General features: G+C 35.2%; 2 protein-coding genes across 4 annotated transcripts in view; one reads left to right on the top strand and one right to left on the bottom strand.

Moving 5' to 3' along the window:
• The window catches only part of LOC120623692 (cytochrome P450 4d2-like), a 32157-nt gene that overhangs the window by 9435 nt on the left and 1529 nt on the right, over window positions 1-21193 (bottom strand). The window contains exons 1-2 of one of the 3 annotated variants that reach the window (XM_039889865.1): window positions 6598-6821; window positions 106-212 (exon numbers count right to left, since the gene is read on the bottom strand). In XM_039889865.1, coding sequence (XP_039745799.1) covers window positions 106-212; window positions 6598-6748 — 258 coding nt within the window. In that variant the 5' untranslated portion in view covers window positions 6749-6821. Of the gene's footprint in view, window positions 1-105; window positions 213-1627; window positions 1875-6597; window positions 6822-21193 lie in introns of those variants that run through there. The other 2 variants (XM_039889864.1, XM_039889866.1) reach the window with 2 other exon arrangements.
• LOC120623693 (39S ribosomal protein L27, mitochondrial) lies at window positions 15773-17533 on the top strand. Its single transcript, XM_039889867.1, has 3 exons — window positions 15773-15929; window positions 16111-16274; window positions 17267-17533. The coding sequence occupies exons 1-3, from the start codon at window positions 15878-15880 to the stop codon at window positions 17468-17470; spliced, it is 420 nt and encodes a 139-aa protein (XP_039745801.1). The 5' UTR covers window positions 15773-15877; the 3' UTR covers window positions 17471-17533.

The following is a 21193-nucleotide window of genomic DNA, read 5'->3' as shown; positions in this document are numbered from 1 at the left end:
TTGGCCAAATCTGTGATAATAGAAGTACAGTCTTTGGCAATTGAAGCCTAATCAAAATTTGTCCATTGGGCGACAACTAGTTATTGAAAACGTGTAACATCTTACCTCCACGTATTTCGGATGTGATAAAATTACGTATGGATTATGAAACAAATGCACTCGAAATGCATCTCCGTATTCCATTTTGAATCTGTGAAGCAGTGGCAAGAATCCTGTAATGAAACAGTTACGAGTAAATAAAGGTGGCAGTCTAGTGGTTAGCGCTTCAGCCTCCCTTTCGTAGAGAACGAATTAGATCCCCATTTTTAATGATTATTTTTTATTGTCCTCTGTAAATAATTAAACGTTGACGAATGAGTTTCTTGCTGGCTCTTCTCGGTGGAATCTGCCTACCGAACCGGTGTTAGAGTCACTACAAACAGACTGACTTGACGTTCAAAAAGTGCTTATAAATAAATGAAATTTTAATTTTAAAACACTTTATTGTAATTCGAGGATTCTCTATTTGACAATTTGGCTATCGAAATTCTAAATTTTTATATCTTAACTTTATAATATACATATTCTATGGAATATACTTCGTTAAAATTCAATTGGGTTACTAGCAAGGCTTTACAAGTGGGGCCGCGGTATTTAGATTTCAAAACAACTCTATAGAAGCATTTTCCAAACAAGTTTGCCCAAATGTAATCATAATTAGTCAATTTTCACTATTACCTACCGTAATAAGCCATACTTAAACACTATAAATGTGAAATGGTGTCTCTATTCCTTTGTTTTTTTTTCTGTTACCTATACTCGGCCTAACCGTCAAACCGCTCTTCATGAAATTTGGCACAGATTTAGCTTGCACCCTGCAGATAGACATAGGGTAATATTTAAAAGCTGATGGTAATATTTAAAAACAAACGGATTTGTTACCTAACCGAGCGCTTGGCCGCTAATCTTTCCTACATGCGGTATTCTTAAGAACCCAAAATAAACGCGAAAGAAGTCGCGGGCCACAGATATTGATGAAATACAAAACTACTTCGTTACATTAAGTGTTTTTTTTTAATTCAGTTTTCTTACATTATCTTATTTTATATGCTTATAATTAACAGTTTTTCAAAAAGTACTGCCCTGCTTCTGCGATTTGATACATCGGCCAGGCTGTTCTTCCTATACACATTGATAAAATACACTTATAATAATTACTAGCTGTTGGCCGCGACTTCGTCTGCGTTTGATTTTGTTTTTTGGATGTGGCATTCAATTTAGTTGTACTTTGTTCTAAAAAAATCAAGTATTCAGTATCGCTAAGCCTTAAAGCAGCAACCCCCTCAGGTTGCTGCTGTCTGCTGAGGAGTTATGTCCTCTATCTCCAATCACATTCATCAGATCTACACAAAGTTTGGGCAAAATTAAAAACATAGTATATAAACATATACCTCTATAGTTTTAAAATAATTATTTAAATCGGTTATAATATGTCGGAGTTATAAGTTAAATTGTCAAATTTATAATCTACTAAGTAGTGTTGAATCGCTTGAGGTCACTCAGGATGGAGTTTACCATGTCGGTGTAAGATTGCAAGGCAGATGTTTTTCGCATCAGAGAGGAACCGGAAGTAAATACGAAAACTTACCTGATGGCTTAATCATGATCAAATTATGTGCGAATCCAAGTAAAGGCAAGGGAAGAGGTCCAGGAATATTGCACTCTTGCCAGTCTCTCACCAAAATAAACCAGGACGTCAAAATTATAACTAATAACATGATTGATATCACAATCGTAATCATATTTGCCAAAAAAAATTATAAAGCTTCACTTTCTGATATTAAATTTAATTAAAAAAAGGAAAAACTTTAATAACAAAAAGGATGCGACCACTTTGCGTGATTTATCACGCGTTACTGATAAGAGCATTTAGAACTTGATGTTTATAAAGCTCAAAATACTATCATCTATAAAGATAAATAAATTGAAATGTTTGTTTGTAATGTTTAAATAACAGTTTTGTTATTTGTATACGTATGAAGTGCTTGAAAGTAAATAGGTACCTACGCAGTGGTGTTCACTTCAAACATGTACAAATGCACTGCCTACCCTAAAATTCAGATATAACTCGTATAGGAGTGGGATTTTTTTTTCTCGTATAGGAGGAGGATTTCTTTGCAATTTGATGCAAACTGCCTGGTGTATGCATACCCTGGTAAATAACTCAGTGCACGCCACTGTACTTACGGTGCTTATTGCAAAAAGTATTTTTAAAGATTTTTGTCTACATGTGTTACCCAGTAGTGTTGTTATGGCGGTTAAAAGACCCTGATCCCATGGTTACCAAGTTAGGTGGGTAGGTAATAAATAAAAATATAATGACCGCTCTGATGCGTCGCATCGTGGGATGGGATTTTACGTCTATGAGAAAGTGGTACCTTTGCCTTATGGCCTAGTCATGATGTAATTTTGTACGAAGCTAAGTAAAGGCAATGGAAGAGGTCCAGGAATATTGCACTCTTGCTACCAAAATATATCAGAATGTAAAATTATAACTTATAACATGATTGATTTCACAATCGCAATTATATTTGTTAAAAAAAAGCTGATTGGGATGGGATGGGACGTCTATGAGAAAAGTACCCGACCGGTTCGTATTAGGCTTTAATATGAAATTTCTTTGCAAGTGAAACGCCGGGAGATGGCTAGAGAAATGAGAAATAGGTATACAATTGCGCATTAATAATTATTGCGTGACTAGGTTAGCAATTAACATGAAGATATAACTACCTAGGTATGATCAGTTTAGTATATGTTACTATGTCATTCAAAAAAAAAATTTATATCTGAGATAGATTTTTATTAAAGTCAATCAATATGTAATCTGGGATAAGGTCAACTTATTGGTTTAAAAGTAAGTAGGAAGATCAGTATACTCTTAACTGACCTATAAAATTCAAATGTTGATTTATTTTCTAATGTTCGGGCATAACTCCACACATATGGTTGGTTTTTCCCACTTTTTGTTTGAATTCGAAATAGTGCCATTTAAATTTCATGTACGAGTAGATCTGACGAAGACTTTCGGCAACCGCGATTACTCCTAAGTACGCATAAATATGCAATGTTTACGCAACTAAACGGCAGGAACTGGACTGGAATCTAGGTGTAGCCTAGTATTCAAGCTTGATTTATACAAACATTTATTTACATTTTATGCCGAAGTTGCGTTTACTTTTTGTTAAAAAAACCTTGTTTCATTTTTTTCTCCTTAAAAAGGGAAGGCCCCATATGACTGACTTGTCACCACACCACAGGCACAGGAAAATAAAGCATTGCTTTGGAACTATATATCCAGTGCCACAGAATTATCAAAACCACTCCACTTTAGTAGTGTTTCTTGAAGAGTCGTTTAGACACTTCATGCGATTAAGCAGTTTAAAGTATTTATTTTACCTCTAATGTTGCCGGTCCAAGTTACTCGCAAGAGCTTCAATTACAAGTTCCCTGTTCCAGGCACAGTCTACTTGCACAATTTAGTGCCAGCGATATGCATAAGTTACTGGGGTATTCTTCTTGCACGAACTTTCTGTGCAAACTACCGTTGCAAATGAGTCATAGCGATCGACAGTAGCAACCGACTGCACGTGAGTGGACGCCAGTTTTTACGCTTCAAAATTGGCGTAACACACACAACGCCGCTACCACCAGTGTCCTTAGCGGTTCTAAGTTTGCGTCCCGCGTGCGACGAGAACCGCGTGTTCGTGCAAGAGTTTTTTGCAAATTTTATAAATGTTATTTCAATGCACTAAAACTTGGTTTGTTTTGAATTCCAACAGCAAAAAGATGATTTAGCTGGTACCGGTATTGAATAAAGGTTAAATGTCAAGGCTTAAGCCAAGTGCTCATTCAAATAGGGAACTTTGAAGCGTAGGTATGCATATAACTTCATACCAACATAATGTGTAGAGTTAAAAAAAACTGATTTTTGTATGTACCCTTGTGGGATCACTCTGTTGTCTGTCTGTGTCTGCATAAGTGAGTGATCGTCCAACGTATTATATATTATACTAGCGTACCCAGCCCGCTTCGCCGGGCTAGATTTTGCTTTATTTTATTTAAACAATAAACTAACATCATTAAATTTTTAATTTAAGTCTAATTAATATTAAATCGTTTATTTCTCTCCGTATTCATTCTTTTCTATTCTCTTCTCGAGCGGGTGAAGATCATTATCTACACCCATGTACACCCAACAATAGAATATCATCATAGTAAATAAAAACTGTATTTGACAGTTTGACAGTTCAAAAATAGGAGTGCTCCGATCGTCACCAAACTACACAACTACAACTACTTACAAAATCACTCGCCAGGTCAATCCGGAGATTCCCTGAAAGTTTCATTGAAATCGGTCCAGCCGTTTCGGAGCCTATACGGAACATACCCAACACTTTCTCTTTTATATATATAGATTAAGCCACTAATGACAAACTAGTGCGACAAAGGACATACATTGTAATATTATTATTAGTTATATTTGCGAATTATCTGAGAAAAGTACAGAAATATCTACTTGGGGATGGGTATATATAATACTTTAATTATCTAATATCGAAGGTAGTATTGGATTTAACTTGGTCTAAGTTTTAACAATGTATTAAACACATATACATATTACTACAAGATTGATGAATTTCAAAACGACAAGGTTGCTTGGAAGCAGGCCTCTATTTACGCTATCATTTCTCACAACAGTCGAAAGGATATAGAGATAGGCAGACGTCGGAGTAATCCAAGGATTCCGTTATGAGGTTCGGAACCCTAAAAATATTCTCTCTAATGAAACATAAACAAATATTTACAGCGTCATCGTCATGAAGGTATGTAATTAATGATTATATATTTATCTATTCATCATAACTCTACCTATCTAATTAGTAATTTGTCATAAGGTGTGGACGTAATATTATTTACAGCTAAAATTTAGGTACCTACCTACTGATATAAATTTTTATACACAAACTTTCGTAGGTATGCACGCAACTTCTTTTTTTTAATTTATTTTATTCCACTTCCACGTCAGCCCTTGGTTTCAATTTCAACTGGTAGTGATGATGCAGTCCAAGTAGTGGGCTAATCTGTGATGGGTATAACGGTTAAACCCTAATGGGTTTCTGCTTGTCTTGGCGGCAAGTCTTTGTCGGTCGGATGGTAACTTGGTAGGGCCAAAACATCCCATCAGACCAGACTAGAGAAGTTATAAATTTCTAAAATTTCACCGCTCCTGGGATCTAACCCGGGACCTCCCACTTATAAGACCATAAAGCTCACCACTGTGCCATTGTGTTCAAGAGGTAGTGATAAAAAAAAATAAGAAACTCCCCTAAGAACTACCCTAAGAAGAAACCCTAAGCCAAAATTCGTCCGCGTTTATTTTGGGTTTTAAAACCTTTTATTTTTCCATGATAAAATGTATTCTATGGCCATCTCCAGAATGCAAACTAAGTATTTCTATGCGATATTTCATTAAGTTAAGCTGTCAAGCCAAGCACAAACCTAACAAATACTTTTCTTTGAATCCCGAAGACAATTTTACCAGATTTTAAGGGAATCATGTTATCCTTTATCAATCTCCAGGATGCAATTCATGTGTGACAAACATCAAGTAGCTAAGCAGTGTCGAATTAATCAAACAAACAAACACAACGACAAAATAAATCTTTCCCCATCATAATATTAATAATAAAATCTAATATTAGTATTGGTGTAATATAAGTAATAGTGTAGATTAGCTGTAGAATCAGGCCACGCTTCGCTATATCTCAGATTGCTATTAACTCTCGTTCCCATTGGAACTGAGAGATAAAAATCGCAGAACATTATCTATATTTATATAAAAGAAAGTTGTGTTAGTTACCCCATTTATAACTCATGAAAGGCTAGACCAATTTTTATGATATTTAATTTTTTGGATTTCTCTTATACCGGAATAGGATAATAAGTATTAAAATATAGCATTCATAAAAAAATTATCCGCGGTACGAAGTTCGAATTACTAGCTGTCCGTAATTATATAATTCTTTAGCACCATACAATTTGGTGAGTATTAATAAATTGATTATTATCTATGCAATCAGTTATTCTGTGGCTTAAGCATGGTTGGAAGCCAAGCCAGCATTGGCTCATGTAAACAGTTTTTCCAGAGAAACCAGCACTGGTCGCTAGCCCTGGCGGGAATAAAGAACCCGCCTATTTCCCGAGCCATGACCTCTGCCCGCGCCAGTTGTAAAAACGTGTACATACTTCGCGCAAGCCGCTTACGTAGTATCAAAGATTATACACTATACTGGAGACGTAGTATCATATTAATAACAAGGTAGCTTGGAAGCAGCCAGCTCGCCTTTCAACTCCCGCAAGATAGAAAAATGATTGTAAATGCTGATGTTGAAAAATAACAACTACTGAGTTTCTTGGCGCCCCTTCTGGGCAGAATATGCTTTCCGAACCAGGTTGTAGATTACAAACAGAAATAATTAAAGTAATATTAGTTTAAAGGGCTGTAATATTTGTAATACCTATTGGGTTTTACTATATTAATAGGATTTTCAAACTTGCCTGATGGTTTTGTGACGAACATGTGTCCATTGCCGACTAAGGGTAGAGGTCGGGGACCGGGAACATTGAACTTTCCACAATCTCTCACCAAAATGATCCAGGATGTCAAAATTATAATAACTAAAATGATAAACAGCAAAATTGCAATCATGTTTGCTTACAAAACTATCTATATGACGATGGGAACAATGTTTAATTTAATTTCGGTATGCGTCCGCTTCGCGAGGCGCAATACGTGTTACTGATGACAGAATTCAGAATTAAATTTTTGTTATCATATATTTATATGTAACAGTCTCAGTAATTTGATAATTAATCTGCATATAAAAATGAATAAAATTTAAATATCTGTTTGTAATAACGGACATTGTTTGATAAGATGCATAAAGTAAGTAGTAAATAATACTATACTGAATACTCTTTTTTGTCTAATACACGAAAAAGTTCAAACTAGCACCTATAGGATTAAAAAGGTAAAAAACATAGAAGCATAAGTACTGCTCGAAAATAGCATAGCCTCGGTAGGAGTGGCTTATGAAGTGTGTCTCGCATTCATTTAGCTCGCTGGTCATGTGAACTGGCATATAAACTGATAGGTACCCATTATGAATGTCAATTTGTTAGAAAGAGCGACTTCTATGTTTTTTTCGTTCGCTGCGTAGCCTACGTTTAATTTCGATTAGAAGACTAAATGAGTTTTTTTAGAAAAATTTGAATTTAGAAGTAAGGTTTGTTTTTTTGGCATCCTCTAAAAAAATCTCTAAAATCTAGGACGAACGGACGGACTAGGTGAAACGGAGATTTCAAACCTTCGTTTCACACCTTTAGGAGTAAATCTTTTATTAGATAAATTATTTCTGTAAACTTATAAAAGTTTTTGGTATTTGTTTAATAGGTAGTAGGTAGGTATGCTTACCTTTACGGATATAATAATTACTATTTTTTATCATTACAAATTAGCTCTTGACTGCCTTAACAGCTGATGGTAAGTGGTGTTGAAGTCTAAGAGCGGGCTTATCTATTAAGGGCAGTAATATTAAAACTATTGTTTTTATAGGTAGTGGCACAAAAGGTACCTAGTATCTACTACCTACACCTTTTCGTTTTCTACGAGACATCGTACCAGAACTTTGCCACGATTTCGTCATCAATATAATATCAATCTAGTGTTTTTCATAATCAACTGCTCTGATGCCAAGTGCTCCTTAAAACCTCCAAGTCGGTCATTATAGTGACCTTAGCAGAATTATACAACGTTTGCATCCAAGAACTAAGATGAGTAAGACCAATTACTTATGTCTAATGCTCACGATCGGCCTTACCCAGTATTCGCAGTTGTAAACTCTTAGGTACAAAATGCTACATTTACGTGAAATTTAAAATTTTTAGACACGATGCGCTTTGACTTTTGACCATGAGATTGTGAATGGGCCATTAGGATGAAGTTGCGTCTTCATAAAAAAGCGACTATAATAGGTAGGCAGGTATTTACTGAAGATTTTTATCTCTCTTTTGCATATTATCACCGACCACAGTAGGCAGAATGAATACAAATTGTAGGTATATCTCGATGTAGCTAGTCGACCTTGCCTTGAAAAGTATTACTTAAGTACGTTGAAGATAGAAAGCAAACTTAAGACAGTTCCCTTGAAAAAAAAAATCAAAGCGTGTAAACTGGAGCAAATTCTATACATAGGTATTTTATATACTATACATATCGATACCTCTGGGCTCAAAGGGCGTAAAGCACATTTTGGGGCATATGGAGTTAATAATACCATCGTATTCAGTTTTTCATTCTCTATCGATTGGTATATGCGAAGTTGCCAAATTCGCACAAAAATGTTCTTTACGCCCCATCTATTTTGGGCTGCTAAACCAAAATGAAACAGGAAATCGGGCTGTAAATTACATTACTACGCAAGTTTTAAATGTCCTAGGTTGTATAGAAATCCAATTATGAGTATTAAAGCGTATAACGCATTAATTCTCATTATTGTTCTTTACAACCATTCAACATAATCAGCAACTGTACCATACTACCTCGAAACTATTGAAAATGCATAAAGTATTTCCTGATTTTAGGGTGTAAAGCACATTGCATTTGACAACTGTTCTTCACGCCCTAAATATTAAAAGATAATAACAATTTAAATGTACCTTACTACCTAAAAAACAATTAAACATAATTTTTTGTTTGCCTCATTTTGTTCTTTACTTCCTCACACTAAAGTTTACTTTGTCTTTTACTATTTAATACAACATTTTTAGCCCTTATTTTCATGTAGTTATGGTTTGTATTAAAAAAGAATTACAAATGTTTACTCAACACTATCACAAGGATAAATAAGATATTGCTTTCTCTTTCAACATAGCGCCTAACTGGCTGCTCTTCTCAATGTTCCGTTTAAAAAAGAATCTGAAAGTAGTAGTGAAGAAGAAATGGATATAAGGAAGAGAAAAATTAAGAAAGTTAAGAAAAACTCTCATGTAGAAATTAAAAAAAAAGAAAAGCCAGAAAATAAACGCAAGATCATCAAGAAATTAAAGGTAGAGGGAAAGTCTTACGAAAACAGAAGTGGAAAAATCGTTCCCGAAAAAGAAATTTAACATAATCCATGTATGAAGGGCAAATGCAGCAGAGGATGCTATGATATACCAGAAAAGAGACGTCAGTCGCTATTTGCACACTTCTGGAGTTTAGATTCTCAAAGGAGGCGCGATTGGTTAGTACGATGTTGTCACACAGTTCCAATAAAAAGAAGGAAGAATACCGATAGCCCTGCCTTGCGAAGAAATGCATCTTACGAATATTACATTAACAATGGCGAGGATCATCAAAAAGTTTGTCAAAAGTTTTTGTTAGATACCTTAAATATTACTCAAAAATACTTGACTTATACAATGTCACGTGCTATCGAGAATACGGCTCAAATAGATAAGCGCAAACCTAATGCCCCACAAAAATATACTGATGATGCTAAGCTTAAAGTGAAGGAATTTATTGAATCGTTACCTGCAGTGCCATCCCATTACAATAGACAAAGAACAAACAGAGTGTATCTACCTCAAGAATTAAAGAACGTGTCTAATTTGTACCAGATATATAAAAAAAACATAAACAATAATGAAGACACTGTTAGTGAAAATATGTTTAGAAACATTTTTAATGAATATAATATTAGTTTCCACATTCCTAAAAAAGACAAATGTGTAATATGCACAAGAGCGGAACATAATATTATGGACACAATGAGTGAAAAAGATAAAGAATTATTTGACTATCACATAAAAGAAAAAAAAGCAAGTTATAAAAGATTTAAAAAACATCAAAATTTGAAGTCTTTTGATAATGGAACTATTACATGTAGTTTCGATTTGCAAAAAGTTTTAAGCACGCCGCACGGTCAAAGTATGTTACTATATTATTCAAGAAAATATGCGGTGTATAATTTAACATTTTACGAAAGCGGCACACAGGAAGTTTACTGCTATAACTGGGGAGAGAGTGACGGTAAACGAGGAAGCAATGAAATTGCCTCTTGTCTTTTAAAGTACTTAGAGGACAAAGATAGAATTGGCATAAAAAACATTATTTTATACTGTGACTCCTGTAGCGGCCAAAATAAAAATAAAACTGTATTGTCCACTATTAACTATTTTCTAAAGTTGGCAATTAATATAGAAGTAATACAAATAAATTTTCTTTTGCCTGGTCATACATACATGCCCGTTGACTCTGTACACGCCACGATTGAAAGAGAAGTGCAAAAATTAATTGTATGGAGTCCGTCGCAATGGCCGACATTCTGTGAGACCGCTCGGAAAAAACCTAAGCCATATAAAGTCATTGTTATGGATCACACGGATTTTCTGAATTTTGATCAATTAACTGCCAATACTTTCACACCAAACACATTAAAAAATATAAAACTAAAACAGATTAGAATTGCTACATTTAAAAAAAAATACGAAAACCAAAAAAATACTTGTCAAATATTCCATGGCAGACGAAGCTGAAACTCAAAATGTAACGTTAATGGAAAAGCCATCAGTAAAAGGAAAAGGGAAAGGCAAAAGCAAAGGAAAAAGTAAAACAAAGGACAAGTCAAGCGAAAACAAAAAGCAGGAAGCGGAAGAAGTTAAGCCACTATATACAACTAAATTAAACATAAACAAACAAAAATACATGGATTTGACACGTCTCTGTGACAACGGAACTATACCTAAGAGATTTCATGAAGAATATAGAAAGCTTCCATGGAGCTCTAATGTTTGTGATACGTTAAATGAAACTGATGAAGAAGATAAAGAAGATGAAAATAACACTGAAAAAGAAAATAATTCTAAAGATGAATAATCCAAAAATTGCTTAAAACTTTCTTGTTTGCCCTTTTATTACGTATAATAAAAACTATTAACAATAATTCTTCAAATATTTAATTTTTAAGAAGCTTTTTGGTTATTGGAATAATCCATCAGGGCGGGATGGGGTACCCCCACCTCATTTTAACCCTTACTATTATGAAAGAAGTACAATTTTAAATGCAAACTTTGTGATTTACACCACAATTAAACATTGCTATTATCATTTACCACATAATATTCTACAACTTTTTTACGCTAGGTTATATTTACTGCCTAAGTTAATAATGTTAGCTGTTTTTTTATGGGTTTAAAGGACATTTTGTAGTTTTTTTTAGGTAGTAAAGCAAAACTATTTTGGAAACTATTATATTTAGACTTCATTTAATAATATTTACTTAAAATACAGGAAAATGTAAGTATTTTTCTCATAGATTCTTTTTATATAATCATTAAGACAAAAAAGTTATAGCTAATTTTGTTTTATTTTTTAGGTTTTTTGGCTCTCCTGAAAAGTAGCCGTTTTGTGCTATACGCCCTTTGAGCCCAGAGGTATCGATATTATCTTCTATTTATACATATAAAATGCAAAGGTGACTGACTGATCTATCATCGCACAGCTCTAACCACTTGACGGGTCGGGCTGAAATTTTGCACACAGAATATAGTTATTACAACGTAGGCATTCGCTAAGAAGGGATTTTTGGAAATTCCAACCAGAGTGGTAAATGATGGTTGAAAGTTTGTATAAAACCCTTCATTTATCAATTTATTATAGGTAAGTTACATCCATGAATATTTGATTTTAGGTTTTCGATTAAAAATAAAGAAAAACGTGTTTCACAAATTTTAAATATTCCATCTCCAAAGACATCAAATAGGGGACGAAAATGTATATAAAACTTAATGATTTTCTAAATAATTTACGGTCATATTTTTCTATTTGCAGCAAGACATTTTTTGAAACCTTTGTACCTAGTTAAAAATTAACGAATTAAAAATTGAACTTAACGTGAGCGAAGCCGCGGGCAAAAGCTAGTAAATTATATGTGCCTTCAAGATAATATGAGAAATAAATTAGTTTTCTCCAATATTTTTAATGACATGATATTATTTTATCTTATAATTATTAGCGACTCTGTTTTTTAATTGTTTTTCTGGATTTCTTTATAAACAATATTGCTGCAGCTCGCGTTCCTTGTCCACGTTTATTTCTTATTATTATTATAATTCCCGTGGGAACCGTTTGTATTCCTGGGATAAAATCTAGCCTATCTCACTCTCCGTCTTTTCAAATAACTCTATGCCAAAATTTAACGCCCAAGTTTATTTAAGTTAGGACGTTTATGAAAGACAAACATAAAAAAACAAACATAGTTCCATATTTTTAATATAAGGTAGCATTTGCAGCTGATTTTTAGTAACACAATAGGACCGAAATATGGCGACGAGCGATTCTGGTCCGCGAATTTTTTTTTTCGGTTGCATTAATCATGATTTTTCCAAAGTAGATCGTTTTCAGAATTAAATACTTTAAAAAGGACAATTATTGTCCATAAACGCCAACGGTACCTACAATCACATTGATTTGGATTAGGATCTGTATTCAATATAGCGTCGCAAATATCACTATTTTTAGAATCTATGAGTTACTTAGCTACTGAGAAATATAGAAATACGCAATCGCGCGGTTTTAAAGGGTTTTAGAGTAGGTATCTATAATTCCCTGATACATTATTTTCAAGTTCAGTCTACGTTAGATATTGTTAATTTATTATTTGGTAACTTAGTTTCAAATATTGTAATACATACAAAAAAATCTGTGAATAATTATCGAGACGATGGTTAAAACCCGGAGTTACGGATACACAGAGAAACGCGGAAAGTGACTTCGTTTTAATGCCATGTAGAGAATAGAAGAGATAGAGATGACTTTCATCATCATCATCATCATCATATCCACTCATAAAAGGTCCACTATAGTCGTATTTTTAATTAAACGAAGTCAACTGACGTTTACTGTGTTGTCAGTTTATGATGAAATAAAAATAGTGTTGTGACAAAGTGAATCATTGAAAAAACTCCTGAATGAATGAAATGTCCTCGATTAACTAGTGAATAGTTAGTGTGCCGCGGACGGTTCCAAAAGCAAAACAGGCACAGGATCCGGTATAGTATGCCCGGAGCTAAACATGAGGATCAGCTACCCACTTGGTAAGAACAATTCTGTCTTCCAAGCAGAGCGCGTCGGCATCACCACTGCAGCCATAGCGATGACAAACAGAAAGGTAATGAACAATAAAATAATCATAAACTCTGACAGCCAAACGGTTCTCCGTTCCCTGGCCAGCAGCAGCACAACCTCTAATCTCATATACGACTGCCACAACGCCCTGGAAACACTCGCTGCCTCTAATGACATCACCCTAAGGTGGGTCAAAGGGCATGACGGGAACCCAGGCAACGAAGCGGCGGACTCACTAGCTCGCCAAGCCACAACTCTGAAGGTAGTAGGGCCAGAACCGATCGTACCGATTCCGTTCAGTGAGTACAAAACATGGCTACATGAAGAAACACAAAGGGAGCATTCCCAACTTTGGTCCAATGCAAAAGATTGTAAACAAACCAAAATAGCTTTCCCTAACCTAAACCAACATCTAACTAACAAACTACTCCGCCTGGATAGAAGCAAACTTAGGAAGGTGGTGGGACTCATAACAGGACATAGCTCCTTAAACAGACATCTTTCCATTATAGGTGTCACCGACAGCCCTCTTTGCAGAGCATGCATGCAGAAGAATGAAACACCTACGCACGTGATGCTGGAGTGCACGGGCGTGACAGAGCAACGCGAGATCTACCTGGGATCACCAGCCACTATCCCAGAAATCCTCAGCAACCTGGGCTGCATGCTGGGATTCTGGAACGAGCTTGAATGGCTGGAGTAGCGAGCAACATTGGGAAATTTCACGTACAACAAGCGAAGCGCTTACGTGCGGAAACTGCCCAGAAGAAGAAGAAGAAGAAGAAGAAGAAGTTAGTGTGCCGAACTGCCGATATCGGTTACGGGGTTCGAATTTTAGTCGTGCTTTGTACATACCAACGAGTTTTCGACGATAAAGTTCCTATAGTATCTACCTATACTGAATACCGAGTGTTTTGAACATTAAGGAAAACATTGCGAGGAAAGTTGTAAGAATGTCCTATTTTCAATACAGCATGTAGTTGAAACTATAGATGTATAAAATATAACAATTATAGGTAGGCAATGAAAATAACAAATCATCGCTTATTACATAATTTGTTTTTATTCATCATCAGATATAAAATCATCACTATCGCTTTCGGTGATATTAATTATAAGCCTGTCTGAAACATTGTCGATCATGTGGTCGAGACCACACATTTTGTCTTCTTCACACGACACGCAGCTACTCCATTTTTCCGGTGTGATATGTTGAAGTCCTTCTTCAAAAAGTTTTTTTACTTCTGCCATTTTGAACGTTTTGTTATTTCTTGCAACATAACCTTTAGCCTCAACCACAAACACAACGTAACGAAAAACTTAACAAAAACAATAACTAAACAGCGTGAGCGCATTCGTGCTATCAGACCAGAGGTTGGAAGCCGAATTACAAACAAAATGGAGAACGCGCGCGCGGCGTTAATCGGTGTTGGCACTAGTCGCCGCGCCGCGTTTTGTAAGAAGCCGACAAAAAACTGGTTGTAGTTAGTATCTTATATCAGAGCACTTTTATACAATTTTATTATAAAATAGAAATAATAGTCTTTTATAGTTTTGAAATGATAAACTATTTACACACATTGTTCATTCATCTGATTGAAAGAAAACAGAACGCATCAATATTACTTTAAATATGGCAACATTATTTTACAAAGTGACATTAGCTACTGTCAGTAGGCTTCGTTTAATTAAAAATACGACTATATAGGGCACGGGTCTCATCACACAATGAAAAGGGGGTGAGGCCGTAGTCCACCACGCTGGCCCAGAGCTGTTTGGTGCACTCCACACGCCTTAGGGAACATTGTGGAGAACTCTCAGGCATGCAGGATTCCTTACCTACCATGTTTTCCTTCACCGTTGAAGTGATATTTAAATTAAAACGCACATAACTCAGAAAAGTTAGAGGCGCGAATTGGGATTCGAACTTATCGAGGTTGATACTCGTAGTTAATAATTGGTTATAAGGCGCGTCGCGTACGTAAGCGCGCCGCGCGCCGCTTACGTACGCGACGCGCACGCTTGACATGCCGAACACCGATTAGTTGCTCTCTGAGCGCAATACGGTAACATGTAGGAGAAAGTATTATTATTGTGTGTGGATGTTTGGAATAGAAGACTTATGGGATTTGGAGGGCGCGCTTTTTCGCTTCGAAGGTACCCGCCTTTCAATTCATTGACAAATCAGAGAATTAACACCATCAAAGATTTAAAGAACACGAAAGCTTACAAAGTTGTATAGGAATAAATTACATCAACAATTGAAGACATTTGAATTACCCGAATTAGGAAAAATTACTCTGACATGACATGGCTTAATTCCTTATTATGAAATGAGATATGAAGATTTAAGACTAAGACGCCTACAATGAGATTGAATATGAATATTAGACACTAAAGTCATAGCTTTATGACTTACAGTCAAATGAGACATGAATATACACTGAAAATATGGCTGTACGGTGATATACCTTTGTCTTTTCGCGGCGCGAAAGGATTAAGAAAAAAACGTCTAATGTCAACTATCTAATGTCAACTCACTGACATATTTTTGACATATGACATTTTAAATTTGTATGGCTTTGGAATTCCGATCATAAATTTCGATAAACAAGGATTGACTTGAATAAATTTCGAATTATTATTATTATCTTCTTTACAAACTGAAAGATGTCGTGGAGTGTGATTTTAAATACAAGCAAAACAAAAACACCATTTCTTGGTAAGATCTAAATCCTAACCTGTCGGACCATTAAACCAATGAAACTTGAAGCCATCAGTTCTAATATTTCCATTATATTAAAAATGATTATCTGCCTGAAATTAGATTGTATTAAAAATATTCTATGCGGTTTAAATAGCGCACATAATCTTATCTAATGGTATATTAAACTAATTTACAGAGTCAATTCGTTATGCGAGTAAAAAGACAGGAGGCAGTACGAAGAACACGAATTGTAAAGTCAGACCAAAGCACAGAGGCTGGAAAGTGCAAGATGGCCATAATGTGACCGCTGGGCATATATTAGCCACACAACTTACAACCCGATTTCTTCCTGGATTAAATGTAAGTGTACAAAATTTACTGTGTATATGTTATTTAAATTTACCCGTGTACATACACACCACTCATTCCCTGACATACAAAGGAAATCAGCCTCCTAAAACTTTATTCCTCAGTGTATAAAAGAATGAGGCAATATGTCACCTCAAACTAGCTACAAAAAAAACTATAATAGTTAAGTCATTTTATCTAATCAGCAGCATATTGTTTACTGTATGTCCATACAATGCTGTAGAAACTAGTAACCCACTTGGCATATTCATCATCATCCTATCAACCAATTACGGACCCACTACAGGGCACAGGGCTCCCAAATGACTTGGGCTTATGCTGGCCCTTCACCTTCACCACACTGGCCCAGTGTAGATTGGTGAACTGGTTTGGCATATTAAATAAATTGTGTAATCTTGTACACCCCTTACATGTTAGCATACTTCCACCTTAAGAAATTAACTATTGTGTGGGATTTCAGTTAACTTTTCGTTCAAATGAAAAAAAGGTACTAGTTATATGCTAACAGTTAAAGTTAAAGTAATAATTTTGAATTTTTTATTGGATTGGAAGGATTGTATAAATAGAGAGAGTTGTGAAGGTATCAGACAAATCAAAAAATCAATAATTTTACAAAACAAGGTTTATTTGTATATTTAAAGAATATATGCTAATTCTTTGGGAAAGGCTCCCTATTAAGTTTGTACATTGTTCGGCTCCACTTATAAACTTCAGCAGCATGTGCTTATATATTAATTAAGTGTTTAGTCTGCTCTATAGCTCTGCCAGTGAAAATTACAGTTTGTTAGTAGTCAAAGGCATCATTTGCTTTATTCAAATTAGAAGGCAATCTGAATTCTGTACATTTATTTTTCCCGTGTGTAAACTTCCAATAGTTACCAACTTAAAACTAAAGCTACAATAGTTCGAAAGGCACCCTGGTCTAATTAGAGGCTGAAATTCCACATTTTGAGGACTAATTTACTATTATTCTTTAATTTCAGGTGGGTTTTGGAAGAAATGGTACCCTATTCGCTATTGAGGCAGGCAAGGTTATTGTAACATGTGAGAAATTCGACCCCAACTGGGAGCACACATGGGTAAAAAGAATATATGCAGGCAGGGAGCAACATACCATATTTAAGAAGTATTTCAATGTTATACCGGAACCACAGCACAATAGGTTTAAACTGATTGATGAAGTATAATTGGACAGATATATATTTAGTGTAGTGATTATTCTATTAATATAGTTTAAAGTTAAATTAATAGCTTTTTGTTTAATTATAAATAGACAATTGCTAATTTATACACACTTTAATAATTAATTTGAAAGTTGACTTATCCACCAATGAACCGATAATGTTAAAGTTTGACCCAAAGATGGTCTAGTTCATTGGTGTGTACATCTACATTCATAAAACGATTTTATCACTATAAACTCATTACTCGTCCACTACAGGGCATGGGTCTTGTCTCAGTATGAGATTAGTTTAGGTTATAAAAATTCAAAATTCAAAATTCATTTATTTCAAGTAGGCCCAATATAAGCACTTTTGAAATGTCAAGTCTGTCTGTTTGTAGTGACTCTACCACCGGTTCGGAAGGCAGATTCTACCGAGAAGAAGACGGCAAGAAACTCAACAGTTGCTCTTTTCCAACATCAACAATTTACATTTTACATTTTAACATTCATTGCTTCCAATGCAACCTTGTCATTAAGAAATTCATCAATTTTATAGTAACCTCGCTGTAATAAATGTGTTTTAACAGATTCCTTAAACTTATGCATTGGTAGGTCCAAAATTACCTTAAGAATCATATTACCCACCATGGGACCACCACTGATATTGTAGTCCACCATAGTAGCCAAAGCATTTACTGAAGGCAAAACACTGCACGCTACCCCTGTTTGTGCACAGTGTTAGCATGCATTAACTACTTTTTACATCTACACTATCTACAGACGGACAGACAGTAGAGTTGACGGAATATACTCACTTCTAAAATGGGCAACAAAATATTTGCTGCTAACTGCACCCAATGAAGTGCAGATACCTATATCTTTATGATTGCAAATGTTACAGAAATGTGACAAAAAATAACACGGGTTTTTTCGCAGTGCGGGATGGCTTTTAGTTTGCCTTATAAACCTATCTACCCTGCTGTCTGTATGTAAATGTGGCTCTCAGAGAACAGGAGCAAACATGAACCTCAGATTGTGATAGAGATATCCAATTGTTCAGCTGATGATCAGGTTATAGCTCGGAGGAGGTAAACCAAGACGTTCAAGTTTCTCTTCTCAGTTTGTGGTAAACAGGCCGACCGGGTACAGACAAGTGAGTGAATAACTAGTAGTAGGTAGGTACGGTACAAAAATCCCTATAAAAGATGTTCAGCAGTGGATATCCAATTGTTCAGCTGATGATCAGGTTATAGCTCGGAGGAGGTAAACCAAGACGTTCAAGTTTCTCTTCTCAGTTTGTGGTAAATAGGCCGACCGGGTACAGACAAGTGAGTGAATAACTAGTAGTAGGTAGGTACGGTACAAAAATCCCTATAAAAGATGTTCAGCAGTGGATATCCAATTGTTCAGCTGATGATCAGGTTATAGCTCGGAGGAGGTAAACCAAGACGTTCAAGTTTCTCTTCTCAGTTTGTGGTAAACAGGCCGACAAGTGAGTGAATAACTAGTAGTAGGTATTGGATAGAAACAGGCGTTAATTTGCGGAATTTCATGATATTTGCAGTTAAAGTTACAAATAAAGTTTAAGCTTAATATGCTATAATCTTGTAATCACTGATTACACAACAATTATTCATTGTAACGTCAACATCTGAGGATGCTCGGGTCAGAGTATAATGACTGAAGAATTTATAAATTGCACTGAACAGATTATCGTATTTTTCGCGAATTAGAGCAAATATTTTTTGAATTATTAGCTTAATGTTCATTGTGTACCTACCTACCTCATTAGTAGTATTTAATTCGGCTTGTAATAGCGACAGAATCACAGCAACACTCAGTCGTGAGGAATGTTATTTGGTACTAGATTTTAACCCTAGCATAAAAATACTAAGAAAGGTAATCTATGATGTGACTAAATAACTCGTTGCGTTACTTGAGCTTAGATATCGTCGTGTAAAAAATGAGTTATGAGAATAGCTTTACTGTTTCCATCGTAAGTACTTGTCCTGTTTGTGCAGATGTGTTTGTGTTGTCAATAATCTGTGCAACCCATTATATACAAATTTTATACATTTTTGAAAATGCATATAAAAACACTAATAAAAAACTTATACAAATTATAAAAAAAATGTGTCAGCTCTTGTTTCAATAGTGTCTCATTGTAAATACGGATATATTAAAAAAAGCATGTACTAATTTCGGCATAGGCGGTCGGAGGACGCAAATAAAATCGCTCAGGCCGTGATTGCCAGAGAGTTGCAGATTCAAATCGCTCCGTAATTTTTATATGCATTTCAAAAGAGCTCGGAAACTGGATAAAATTTCAAACCGGTTTCGGTCATGAACCCTGGTATTGTAACCATTTCGGTTTTTTCTTTTAACCAGTTAAACAGAGAAACCGGTTCTTATTTAATCTCACTCACTCGATTAAAATAAAAAAGTTTTACGAAGCTTAATTCGAGTTCTTTTTGCGCGCGCTGCTATGAGTACGAGTAATCTGAAGCGGCAAGACGTTTAAATGGTCATAAGTGAAATACCACGCACAACATTTCTCTTATATTACTCGCTTTTTCTTTGAAATGAGCCAAAAATGTTGTCATATTACGAGTAGTTACCCAAGTAATTTTTATTCCTAAGATGAAGCTTTTCTATCTAAATATCTTGATTTATAAGAATCGACACAAATCCATTTAAAAATATGTACAAATAATACCATTTTTGTTCTTTGCAGCAAAGTAAGACTCGCACGCGTCATTAACTAGTCTAGGCATTCGTCAAAGGGGCAGCGCTGGTTGCATAAACCGGTTAATTTAAGTTTAATAAACATTATGAAATCGTTCGCTCAATTAAAACGGTAACCTATAGCATTTCGGTGCGTTCAATTATTTAACCAGTTAAACGCAGAACTTTTAAATAAACCGGTTATGAACAAAAAAATTCCGGTTATTTGAAACTGGTACTATACAATTGATGAATTTCTTAATGACAAGGTTGCTTGGAAGCATCCGGCTCCGCTTTCATCTCTCACAAGCTAGAAAAATGAATGTTAAAATGTAAATTGTTGATGTTGGAAAAGAGCAACTGCTGAGTTTCTTTCCGGCTTCTCGGTAGGTAGAATCTGCCTTCCGAACCGGTGGTAGAGCGCTACAAACAGACATACTTGACGTTTCAAAAGTGCTCAACTAGGCCTACTTGAAAAAATGAATTTTTAATTTTTTGAATTTTCGGTCCTTGGGGAAAAACACTGTTAAAAAAATTATAAAAACCATTTATTATTATTACTCATTGGTTGTTGCCAGCAAATTTCTTATTTCTATTAAATTACAATCTTTTTATTTCTTTTCTTCATTTCATCCGGATCCGTTCAGCCGTTCTGTCGTGATTTAGTAACAAATGCCTACACAGTTTTTAGTTCATGCTCACATAAGCACACCATCTCCCTTAATGGAGGGTTATATGCATCAGACTGACGGCCAGTCATTTTGAAAGGTAAGTATAGGTGTAAATAAGGTTGAAGTACTATTATGTTAACTAACTAAGTTGGTAATAGATAAGCAATATAAATCGTTGCTTGGTAAATATACCTCGTACAGTGTGTAGATTTGATGTAGATCAAGTAACAGATGTTGCAACACGAGTATGAAACATAAAAAATGGCAGGTAGGGAGAGGAGATTGGCGATTTTCCGGTCGCGAAATAACGTCCGGTATCCGGATGTAAACTGGACTGGATCAAGTAGGTA

The sequence above is a fragment of the Pararge aegeria genome, chromosome 5 (genome assembly GCF_905163445.1).
Source record: "Pararge aegeria chromosome 5, ilParAegt1.1, whole genome shotgun sequence".
Lineage (NCBI taxonomy): Eukaryota > Metazoa > Arthropoda > Insecta > Lepidoptera > Nymphalidae > Pararge > Pararge aegeria.
This window is presented reverse-complemented; position numbering and strand designations above follow the sequence as displayed.